The following is a 13021-nucleotide window of genomic DNA, read 5'->3' as shown; positions in this document are numbered from 1 at the left end:
GGAGGACAGAATGCTCCCCCCTCCCCTGCTAATGTTTATTGCAAAAAGGAAAAAAAAACCTGATCTTCAAAAAGGAAGGAGACAGTTTCTGTACTATTAGTTATGTGCATATCCCTTAGATATCAGTCCTCAAGGAAAAGACAAACCACAAAAGGAGAGAACTACTGCTTGCTTGATCTCAGGAGTTATCAGCTGTAATTGCAAATTACAGCTCACAGATAAATACAAGAAAGGTGAATACTTTTTCCTTTCATTGTGAATAAAAAAAAACAACAGAAAAACATTCTAAAATGTATCAAGTCTGACTGTAATAACATTCTTGTCATATGTAGTTACTTTGCACACTACAAAAACTTATCTCCTGGGAATGAAAAGGAAAAAAGAGAACATGCTGCATCTCAACTTCCTCCAATACCAGATAGAGAACTGCAATGTATCTACTCAGGAGAGAGAAAGATTTACCAATTTTGATTCAGTACATATAGTTTAGACTAAAATATACCATTTTAGAACTCCACTGTGTAGTCAAGATGAAATACTAACAACCCTGATAGTAATTACTACACAATAGTGATCATTTTTACACTGTACTGTAGGCAAGAGAAGCAAGAAAGAAGATTTAAAACCCCTTAAGGTTAAAATTGAGCACTACATCACCCTAAAAAAACCCCTCCAAACATGCTAGGTTCTCTGTAATGGGGAATGAGTAAAGAAATCAGTCTTTTTCTCACACAGTGGGGACGTACTTGATATAAAGAGGACTCAGTTCTTCACTAAGGTCTCTAGACACTACTCCCCAAGCTAAAAAAGGCCAATCCAAACATTCAGCTCCCCACTGCAGAGCTGCAGGCCCTGCCATTAGCAGCTGCCATCTCCCCCTGACACCCCAGAGCAGCTCACTGAATAAAGCATGAGGACACTTCATCTCTGTGCAGAGCCCACATCCCCAGCCTCCTCTGTACCCTCCTCTACAACCTCATCCCCTCAGGGATTCGTTTTGTTTTGTTTCATAAACAAAGGGTACAGAAGTCCTGGAGTTGTGTATGCAGTCTGCTTGAGTTTTGCCCCAGTTATTCAGAATTATGCTGGAAGAATTATTTTTAAGACTGCATTACAAGCCGGGGGGAACAGGCTCACCATTTTAGCAAGGCAGGAGCTGTACATAAGTTTAAAGAGTCTGATCTAGAGAGATGTTCAGCACCCACAGTTTCTGCTGACTTAAACAGGACAGAATCTCCTCACTTGAAAGGAGTGTCCCCAACTGAGACTTGTACAGAGCATGCAACTGCCTTTGATTTTCACAGAGCGAGACATAAAGACAGATTTCCTCTTTTACTTTTAAATCTCGAGAGTCTTTCAAAGAGCCTGAAAAGTACATTTCAGCAATAAACCTCAAACCAATCTTATCCTGTGAATGTAATGCAACAAATGTCTTTAGGTACAAGCAAGTCATTCAGATCAGTCACACAAAATTAAAGCAGCAAGAAAACAGCCTGTCAGCTAGCAATTCCAAAGGCCAGATTCTGTTAATATTTAGTCAACAGAAGTTCTGTACTGGAGTATTTGCTAAATTGGATTTAACTTTCAATAGTGTCACAGTGAAGGTAAATTTAAACACACTTCAATTTGCAAAGCTACCTTTAAAAAAAAAAAAACACCAAGCTAAGGCAAGATTTTTTCCATAAGCATTTGTTTACTGGTGAAAAACAGTGAGTAATTACCGACGTGCCGCGAGGCTGGTGCCAGGATACATGACAAAAACACGTCAAAAGGTCAGGCCTGACAGGCTGGGAGAAGCTCAGCACTGAATCCCCACCTGGCCCGGGGCAGGGAACCCCCCGGGCACCAGGGGAAACCAGGGCTGCTCCCTGCCCAGCTGAGCTCCGGGGGCTCGGGAAAAAGGCAGCACATTCCAAAAATCCCCTGTGCTAATAAGGAAACCGACGGGGTCTTTTACCTTCAACAGTTTTCATTTGGAGGCACCGTCAGTAGAAAAGCTGGTTGTATTTCCAGTGATCCAAGCACAGAGCCCCAAAACAAAACAATTACCCTTTACAGCCCAGGAACAACAGATTTCTACTCATCTGCTCCATCTTCCACAAAACAGCAGCAGACTGAACTTGATGTTCACACAGCAATAGTGGGGATTAGTACTGATTAGTGAGCATTAGCACCTCAAATGCCACCTTAACAGTAAATACACCTGCTTGAAATAGCTTACAAATTTTACATCAGCCTTCCCACCAATCCCTATTTAGGAACGTCCATCAGAAAGACAATGCAACTACTGCCAGGTTCTGTCCACACTTTATAACTCATCAGTGGACTGAGCCCTTCTGTCCAGGCCTGATGACAGTGCCAGAGGAGTCCCTGAGCTGTCAGCAGCCTGGGCCTGGCTGGCACACCTGTGCACAGAGCAGGTCCCGGGCCTGGCTGGCACACCTGTGCACAGAGCAGGTCCCGGGCCTGGCTGGCACACCTGTGCACAGAGCAGGTCCCGGGCCTGGCTGGCACACCTGTGCACAGAGCAGGTCCCGGGCCTGGCTGGCACACCTGTGCACAGAGCAGGTCCCGGGCCTGGCTGGCACACCTGTGCACAGAGCAGGTCCCGGGCCTGGCTGGCACACCTGTGCACAGAGCAGGTCCCGGGCCTGGCTGGCACACCTGTGCACAGAGCAGGTCCCGGGCCTGGCTGGCACACCTGTGCACAGAGCAGGTCCCGGGCCTGGCTGGCACACCTGTGCACAGAGCAGGTCCCGGGCACGGTACAATCCCACACCGAGGACAGACTCTCCCGAGAGGTCTTGGCCTCACCTCCGGCTCTGTACCGGCCTGACAAGTGAATCCCTGTTCCTCCTCCAGCGCAGTGGATTTGCTCATCAGTTCAGGACTTAGCCCTATTCTCCTTGAAGTCACCCCGCTGCTCCTGCCAGGGAAGACTCTCTGGAATAAGATCTGTACCAGTGACTGTGCCGGCAGAATGATCGGATTTCTCTGCGAACTTCCCCGGTGAGCACGTAAAGCTGCTGCCTCCCTGAACAGTGTCAGCTGGCTCCTGACCTGCCCGTGTTACAAACTAACCGTGCAAGGCTTCCTGGATCCTCTGCAGACTCACAGCACTTGGTAAATCATTTCTAACAGCCCATCGATCTAGGAAATACTTATGCAGTCATTAAGAACTCTGATGCTTCATCTCTACCTGTTTTCTTAGAAATCAGTTGGAAAAAAAAATCCTCTTTCCGCCCTGCCTGAAATGAGAGAGTTTCATTTCCCCACGCAGAGCCCGTCCCCGAGACATGCCCAGGCTCTGCCCTGGACTGCTCTGCCCCAGCACTCCAGGTGTACGGGGCAGCTCCTCATGGCTGACACCGGGTCATCTTCACCCACCCAGACCCGGACAAGGGCTCAGGACTTTGCAGAATTAAAGAGAACATGTTTGCCAGAACATTGGGTTGCAAGAAAAATAAAACTACTCAAAAATTAACTTCATATGGTATCACTCTGGGCTATCTAAACACCAATAGAAAAGCCATCAACACTCCCCCTTTTCATCTGAAAAAGAAAATTGAACCCAATCTGAAAATCCCGTATTCTCCTGAAGATAATAATTTTTTGCACTTTAATTTCAGAACTGTAAAAGATTAGAAGACATGACCACGAAATAAAGAACAAACAAGATACTCAATTCACCCACAGATTGTGCATTTTTCCCGTGTACTCTCAAGCTTAAACTGCATTCCCTATTCTATTGGTCTACTCTCAAATCACAATATTGGCCCGTGGATCTATTATTTCATAGCAGTCAGAGCCCCTTTTAAGACAAATGACAACACATTTCCTTCAGCTGAACCCTGGCCAGCAAATTAGAGAAAGGATAAGAAACCGAGGAAGTTTTTCAATGCACTAGAAAACTAAATATTATGAAACATTAATTAAATGTACTATAGAAGTAGTCTGTTAAAAGTACAAAACCCTAAGCATTTCCATAATAAAGCCACTAAGAATTACACTTTAAAATCCAAAAGCTGATCTCTGCCAAGATTTTACATCAGTGTGGAAATTGGTTTAAATGAAACTCCCAAGAGAATAAAAAATATATTTCAAAGTTGAATTGCTGTAAATCATCTGCCTGCTCTTTTACAACACACCTTAAACCTCTGTCCAGAAGCATACAACATAATCACACTCTCCAATTTTTTAGTTTGTGTACTTTCCTCCCTTTTAAATAAATTTTGTTTATTTAATTTCATGGTTCTAACAGGCTTATAAGGGATATGCTGAAAAACTCTTATCAGAATATGTAGAATTCTAAAGGAGTGCTAAAACATCCATGTAGTTTGCACTTAAAAAGATACACTTCCTTTGCTACAGATACAAGTATTTGAATCAACCCAATTACATTTTCTTGCCAAATACATTCAGCATGGCTAATGATTAATGAATATAGCGCTTTTCTTTTTATTCACACAGGCTTCTCTCCAAAAAAGAAAAGGAAGCCGAGTAATTGAAAATTACCGTTCTTAAACACTGTGCTGCTACTGGTGTACATTACCCAGTGCCTTGCAAAGTGGAAAAAAAAAAAAAAAAAAAAAAAAAAAAAAGGAAACAGTCTCTAACTGAAGCAAGAGTCAATATTCTTTCTCCAAGTACTAAATTTTTTAAAGAGAAATTTTGCCTAAAATTAATTTCAAGCATTTTAAACAGCACACATTTAGTATTTTAGTGGGGGCATTAAATTCAAATGCCAACACTTCGGAGTCTTTAGATTATCGTGAAAGAATATTGCGTGTATGTCAGGTTATTCGGTTTAGATTTTTTTTTCTTCTATATTTTAAAAAAACCCCAAACCTATGACTTAAAAAACACTGCTCTGCAAAGCTCTACTGTGACCCTAGTTTTCTTAGAAAACAGGGCAGACTACAAACGTACCTCTAAACTTTTGGTATCTCATCAAAAACTCCGTTTGCCTGTCCCCAGTCTGCCACTGCCCCTCACTGAGGACTCGAGTCCGCAAGAAGAGAAAGCTCCGGCTTTAGAAAAACTAAACCACTAAGGAACTCTGGTCTTTCCTTTTATTCCAAAGCCTTTGAAAGATGAGCAGCTGTCTGAAGATGGCATTTCAGCCCCATCAGCTGCCCAGAGGATGCTGCACGTCCTTTCCTCTGTGCTCGAGTCAGATTTTAGAGAGCGCGTTCTCTTCCCGTGTGTGCGGAGAGCCCGAGCCCATCTCGGCTCCGCTCGGAGCGGCCCCGGGGCGGCAGGGCAGCCCCAGCCCCAGCCCCAGCCCCAGCCCCAGCCTGATCCTGATCCTGCCCAGCGCCGCGCTAGCGCCCCGGCTCTCGGGCTCTCCCCCTGGAACTTGCAGGCGCCGCTGGAAGTGCGGCAGCTCCCCGGCACCGACCCGGGGCTGGAGCCGGAGCCGCCCGTCCCCCCGAGCGCTGCCCGGCCCGGAGCCTCCCCCGGCCCGGGCCCCGCACGGCCAGCGCCGCCCCGGCCGGGCACGGACCCCGAGCGGCGGGAGCACCGCGCCTCCCCTGCCCGGCCCCGCTCCCCGCCCGGCCCCGCTCCTGCCCGGCCCGCGCCTACCTTTCATCGCGGCGAGCACAACGCACATCATTTGTCGGCGGCGCACGGCGGGGAGCGGAGCGGAGCGCGGCGGGCGGGAGGCGGGGAGGGGAGGCGGGCCGGGCCGCGGGCGCGAAGCACCAGCACCGCCGCCGCCTCAGCAGCGGCCGCCGCCTGCCAGCGCAGAGCCGCGCCGCGCCGCCATCCCCCGGCCCATATGAGGCTCCATGTGACCCGCTGACACGGCGCCAGCCCCGGCCCCCCGCCTTGTTTACACCGCCCGGCCCGGCCCTTCCCCTCCCCTGCCCTCCCCTCCCCTCCCCTGCCGCCGCCGAGGGGCGGGCACGGGGCGCGCCGGCCCGCAGCACCACCCCCGCCACCCCGCACAGGGCTGCTCCGCCCGGCACGGCTCGGCACGGCTCGGCACGGCTCGGCACGACTCGGCACGGCACGGCACGACTCGGCACGGCACGGCACGGCTCGGGGCTCTGCACGGCCCGGCCCGGCTCGGCGGCGGCAGCAGCAGCAGCAGCAGCAGCGGAGCTCCCGCAGTGCCCAGGGCCGCTCCCGCAGTGCCCAGGGCCGCTCCCGCAGTGCCCAGGGCCGCTGCCGCCCCCCGGTCCCGGCCCGCGCGTTTGTTCCCCGCAGCCCCCCCGAGTGTTATTTAAAGTCAAAATTCACCCCATTGCCGCCGCGTCTTGGCACGACGCTCTGCGCTTAATAGTCGTTGATTTGATCGGCATTTACATTTTAAATCTGTCTGGTGATGGGTTCGTGCTTTCTTAGGATTTACTTGGAACGTCTGAAGGTTGATACCACTGCTGGAGTTTTCATCTGTTCTGTGGCATCAGATGTCACCGAACTGTCAGTTCGGGAGATGAAGTTTTGCATCCATGGATATACACACATCACACTACAGGAGGGAGAGCACATGACTGAACACACACACAGACACAAAAATAATCCAACCTATTACAAACCCCCACACTTTGCTGAAAATTGCATTAACATAACCAGTATTTTTTCCAATTCCTGTCTTAGCCACTGGAGTAATCTGTCACGACATATAAAGCCACACCAAAAAAATCGATGCATCACAAGCTGTTTAAGAGGGGACAGAATGTACCATTAAATCTAATTGAATCAGAAGTATAAGCATTTAATGAAAATAAGGGAAAATAGTTACAAACAGAAGTCAGAGAAACCATCTTAATATTTGAAACAAAGCCCTGTATTTAGAAAGCCTTTATGAGATGAGGACACTGAAACAATCTACTGTTGAATGGCCCTTAATGGCTAATTCTTACCTATTCCTTTAATGAGTTAGTAATACAGTATAATATTATTTGTGATTTGATCCAAGTGTACTTACCATTTATCAGTTTAGTCATTCAAGCCCCATTAATGCAAAATACCGATTTAAATTTTCCTTATTAAAAAAAAAATTCAAACATTAAAAACTCGACGAGCTAATCTGCTGCAGCAGTGTAAATTTAGCAGATACCTTTGTCATAACATTTTTCATCTGTATTTGCCATCCTTACATTAAGCCATTCCCACCAATAGCACATGTACAGTGAGATACTGCTGAGGAAATTTACAGCGGCAGAGCTGGTCCCCGATGGGTTTGTGCTCATGGAGTTTTATCTGCAGCACAAGCTGTAAAGTCACAATGTGCTGCACAGAAACCTTCCAGGGCATTCTGGACTGAATCAAATCCCACTAACAGTGGTGCTCAGAGCTCTCCAGAGCCTGGAAGATGCTGGTTTTACACACGGGCCAACTGTGGAATTTAGATGCAGACAGAAAGCTTGGAGCACGCACAGGAGAAAAGAATGATGTCTTAATGTATTGTAATGTGGAGTTAGATCTTTGTAAACATTTTACTCTGACACAGCAAGTAATGTCAGACTGATGGCCTGAAAAATGTCACAGTCCATTAGCACTAGTTGTCTTGTCAGACATTTAACCTTAAGGTACACAGCATTACATTATTACTGATCTGGATTTGTTTCCAGTCCAGCTAAAATGCAACTGGTAATCTGGAATGACATCTGATGTGCTAAACGGCTTCAATAATAAGCAGATGACACAGATTTGCATTCTTACAAATGCCTTACAAAGGCTGCTTCATAAAATTATAGAAGATTTGTCATCAGACATTTTAAGTGAGAAGAGCATACCTAAAATAGTTTATTATTTGTTATCAATATCCCATCTAAAGCCACCTGCTGACTTTTGAATATGTAAACACATCCATTCGCACTTGGGTTTTCTGTCTCAGATTGACCTCATTATGAAAACTCCACCCAAAATCCATTTCCTTCCCCATTTTCCAAACTCTTGCAATAGTGAAAGTCTCACTGGAGTTCAGACACCGTATCAGTGACAACACAATGTGCCAGTCAAATAATACTGAGCTGAGTATTACAGTCCACTTGACAGGCAATTGCTCTCCCTGTTTGTGCAGCAGGGTTTCATTTGACTGATAGGAATGCTTCCCAGCTTCCAGGAGCTTGTCGTCTATCCTGCTTGTCCCTTAAGCTTTTGATAGATACCCATGAAACACCACAGGACTGCAAACTCTTCACAGGAGTGAGGAACTACACCTCAGGGTACACTCAGTTCTTGCCTTGATTTCTGCATTCAAAGACCTCCTGAAGATGTCAAATGTATTCATTAATGGTTCAGAGAGAGCAGTGGCCTGCAAACAGACCCTGAGCACAGCACAGCATCCCTCATCCTTTGAGCCACTGTGGGACAGCCTGAGCACACCCAAACATCCAGGAACTGCAAGCGTTAGATTGCTGCTACAGGGATGGGAACAGACTGGGGAGCCTTATCAAGTATTGTTCTGTGTTGTACTGATATAAAAGGTGTTCAGCTTGGCAGCCTAACCACAAGCCTCTGCAACCATCTGAGGGAAACAACTGTTTCTAGAAATCTTTTCAACCCTGCTGCAAAACAGAGAAGCGTTAAATTGCCGACAGAGAAAGGGGAAACACCTATGGTAGCTGTTAGCACTGGTAATGCAAGAGACACTATTAATTGAGTATTCTAAGCACAGGACAGAAAACACAGAGAAGCTCTCCTCCCTCCATCTCTTTTTAAACCTACTGAGCAAAGTAATAAATTCAGCTTCCAAGATGAACCAATAACTACTCCTGACTATTTGTTCAAGGACGTCCCCAAACAGAAGGAGTTTAAATGCAAGTAATTAAACAAAGATGTTTATGCTGTTCTGACTTGAAATGTGAGTGGGGAGCATTTCTGCAGACTGTTGGGTCATGTTTTGCATTCTTGCCTAAGTAAAGCTGCACAGTTAGGCTTCATTTAGGAATAACTTTGAGACCTCCTTATCACTAAAATTTAAGATTTGAATAATAAATATGTGACACAACTACCACCCTTCTTCACTACCTAGCATTGAGGGAAAAAGCATTCGTAAAAAAGGAAATGTGTCATGTAATTACCCCCTGTCTGAAGGAGGTTCAGCCACACAGGGTTGTTATGAAGCTGAAGCTGTCAAACCACTCTGAGGTACAGCATTTACCCACTGCTCCATCACTGCTCCAAACACAACTGCATGCAAACCTCTTGCAGGGCAAGGGTTGCATGCTGCCTTCTCCCATGGAGATGAAAACCTACTTACTGGGAAGGAAATGTGATACAAGAACACTTCAATAAATCATCCAGAGCCTCCACATTTTCAGCTTTAACAAAGACAGCTTCTTCACTTTTTTTTTTAAATGACCTAGAGCTAGTTTTATGTAGATGTTTTCACTTTAAAAATGGGCTTAAACTGGCAGTATAAACTCACATGATCATGCTTATTTTTAATTGTTTTTCTGTACTCTTCATAGGCTTGCAATGAAATAAGTTCTTAAAAATGTTTAGGAAATCTTATATTGATTCAAATAGGCAGCAGTAACATTTAGAAATGCTCAAGTACTATTCAGGACCTCAAACACCTATAGAAAATATTGAAAATTTCTTTTCAACATTTAAAGAGCTCCTCTGAGGAGTTAAACTGTGCCCAGAGATGGTGACAACAGGTGCTGGTAAATGGGAAGAAGCAGGTGATACTGAAAGCAAAGCCTTTCTCCAATTGCAGCCCAATCACATGTCCTACCATCAGGCAAAGCATTCAGCTCCCAGCTCATATTAGTGCTGCAGGTCCAGAGTTTAAAACATAACAAATTCCAAGCCTTAGAAGACTCTGATTTTGCCCTTTTGGCTTCTTACTCAACAATAGCCATGTGTGAAACCATGCAGGTGCAGTGATCACAACATCCTTGTTTACCAAATACACCCAAAACCAAGTGTGGGGAAACTGCGGCTCTGGATGATCTTTAAAAACACAATTCACACTTCTGTCCACCCTGTTGTCAATCAAATTTTTAAGTGGCTTCCAACTGATATATGCAACACCCCCAAAAAGAAAATGATTGCTCCCTAACACATATCCCCCTCTAGGTTTAGTTGTATTTTAGTCTTCATTTATTTCTAGCCCTCCAAGTAGCACACTGTCGAAGATGAATCTAACTGAGGTTGTCCTCATTAAGCTGCCTCTTTTCATCTATTTAAAACTGCTACTATGCTGACCCTGCAATCATTCCATTTTGCTTCAGACACCATCCCTGCCTCAGTTCCTGCTGAGGAGGTGTGCTTTTGTGCCGTGTGGGCCTACAGCTATACGTCTTAATCAAGTCGTTTCAGGGACGACTCCACAACTCCCAATTAAGTCCATTGCCATCCCCAACTGTTGAGCTGCTTGCTGTGCTTTGCCAAGCAGCTGCTGCAGTTCTGCACCTGGTGAAATGAAGTATGAGTTGACAAAATGTTTTGGGGGTTCATCTGGATGAAAGATAAATCCAAAGTCATTATTATCAGCTAGGCATGCTGTTGGTAGCAAAAGATTTTAAGGACCTAGTCAACTGCATTTTCACCCAGCTTCCTCTCACCTTGAAGTCCCTTGAAAGGCTATCATATTTGCTGCTTTTCAGAATCTAAGGTAACAGCAGTACACTTTGGAAATAAAGTGATTAGAAAGATGAGATTATCACCAATTCATCATCTGCCACCAACTGCAAGTGGGGCCATGGAAAGAATACGAAGTTAACAAGAAGTAGATCAAACTGGACTTGGTAGCCTCCCCCTTTTGTCTCCACCTAAAAGAGCATTATGGAGTGATTGGTATTGGATTACTGATCACACTGCCACTGCAGAGTCCCTGTTTGATCTCAGAGAGATTCTCATTTATACAGTTTTGAAGTATCAAATCTTCCTGCAACATCCTGATGTTAAGGTTGCCAAAAAGTAGCAATTGTTTGAAAGCTGTTAGAGCTCTCTTTTTCATGCATAATCTTGCCAGGGTATTTGGCCAGTGTTGCTTGCCAAAAACTGCAGCTATGTATTGTTCTGTATATCCCTTTAGGTGGGGAAAAGTCAATAGACAGTGTATAAACCAACTGCTGATTGGCAGCAGCACAAAGAACAGCAAGATACTAATTATCCTCAAAGAAGTAATTATTAGACCCTTGTTTAAGGATCCTTGCCATATAATAATTTTTCAGAATAAACAGGCTCTCCAAAGAACCACCTTTTCCTGTAAATCAACCGAGAGAGACTCACACTGGTTGTAGTGAAACATCTTCAGTGTGTTTTAGGATCTTCAGAAATGCTTTTGTTCCTTATCACCTTGGTGTAGGCTTCTGTAGCACAGAGACAGAGTGGGCAAAGGTGCCCAGTCACCACCTGAGCATCCTGCTGGTGCCAGATGAGAGCAGATGCCTGCAGGCAGACATCCTGTCAGCTGGACACCGAGAGGAGACACAACCCTCCGAGTGCTTTGGTTCCTTTCTGAAAAATACCTTAGCAGTATTACAAAAGTTCTCTCCTCCCTAAAAAGCCTTTGCTCTATGGTGTTTTTATTCATTTTATGGGTAACAACTGGGTTTCACAAAGTGTTAGGTCCATTGCCCAAATCTTTTTGCACACGGCCATTCACAGAAGAATTGCAATGCTCACAGGGATACCTCAGTCCAGCCTGGAGCATTTGCTGCCCCCAGCAAATTTATGACTGGCCTGACTACGACTTCAGATCATTAGCCAGTTATATACCAGGGATAAGTAACAGGTTTTTACCTTTTTTTTCATCCTTGGGCTTCCCTTTCTAGCCTCTTTTGCATCATCAGGGAAAGCCAAGGCAGGAGAAATGGCAGTAGTGAGCAGAGCATAGGATGAAGTGAGACAGAATCCTGCTCAGAATCTTCCTCATCAATGTGTCTGGCCAAATGCAGCACCAGGAAGGAACCCTGGAGTCTTCTGGCCTTCTTCTGATGAATAGTTCAACAATCAAGATGATATGGGCATATCCCAGTGGATCCTCTGCCACTTCATGTGCCAAGGGCATTTTACCAACTTCAGCCTCTTTATTTCTTTGCTGCTTATGGCAATGCTCTCATCTGTTGAACAAACTGAATGCTTCAGCTATTCTTAAGAATAACCAGAGAAATGTAAGCCTACAGCCAGCCAGAGCTGTGCCTTCTGCCCATAAACTCTGGAAATGACGTCCAAGCTGAGCTGCCAGAGAACAATTGAAGCAGTCTCACACATGGGATGAGGATGTTCCACACACGGAATCTGTGCTGCACCCACTCCCAGATTGAGCAGAAGTCACTCGAGAGCAGCTGTAAATATGCCAACATTTAAATGGCTCCATGTCATGCCCAGTGACAGTCAAACCTCCCTCTTACGCTATATGAGACCAGCAAGCAAATTTTGCCCATTTTCAGCAATGTGATTAAGAATGTGAGCATTAGTGGGACAGATAGGCTGTGCTGGGCACTTGGAGAACTAATACAGAAATTACTTTTCTTTCATGGAAAGTAGAAGCATCTGTCTAATCAAACAAACCAAGCAATGGTTCTGCGTTATGAAATACTCTTTTTGTAACTATTGATGTTTCAGTTGGTAATGCCACATGTCAATAGTGGCTTTATTCTCACATTTCAAGTGCAGCTTTCAGGACAGGATTCATCTAAGTTGACACAGTCTGATCAGCAGCATATTTCCTGCTCCTGTGAGCATATACATTATTTATACAGCTTTGCACTATAGAGTATTTGTGCTATTATAGCAAAAATTTTAAGATCTTATACGCTTTCTATGTCATAACAGAAGTTTAGAACCAGACATGCTTTCTAGGACAATTAAATTCCGTGTTGGGACTCTCTCCAGAATTAACTCTTCAAGTCACAGTTATAATGGCTTCTAAGCCTGCCTGACCCCCTCTTTTCCAGCACAGTGCTTAACAGAGGGGGGTAAATACCGTGCTTTAGCATTTCCTCCAGTCCCTCCTCAGATTAATACTGCAGAACAGAAACATTGGCAAACTCTGATCATGTATTAGTAGATCATTGCTAATTTCTCTCATTTCTCACTTCTTCAAACT

The 13021-nt window shown here is 45.2% G+C and overlaps 1 protein-coding gene across 1 annotated transcript in view; it reads right to left on the bottom strand.

Moving 5' to 3' along the window:
• Positions 1 to 5640, bottom strand: part of RORA (RAR related orphan receptor A) — a 62174-nt gene extending 56534 nt beyond the window's left edge. Inside the window, exon 1 of the mRNA XM_083871172.1 lies at positions 5587 to 5640. Within this exon, the coding sequence (XP_083727298.1) occupies positions 5587 to 5617 (31 nt within the window). The 5' untranslated portion in view covers positions 5618 to 5640. The remainder of the gene's footprint in view (positions 1 to 5586) is intronic.
• Positions 5641 to 13021: the final 7381 nt, after the last annotated feature.

Source organism: Zosterops lateralis (genome assembly GCF_965231275.1).
Source record: "Zosterops lateralis genome assembly, chromosome: 13".
NCBI classification, from domain to species: Eukaryota; Metazoa; Chordata; class Aves; order Passeriformes; family Zosteropidae; genus Zosterops; species Zosterops lateralis.
Note: the sequence above shows the minus strand (reverse complement) of the source record. Positions and strands in the feature narration are given on the sequence as shown.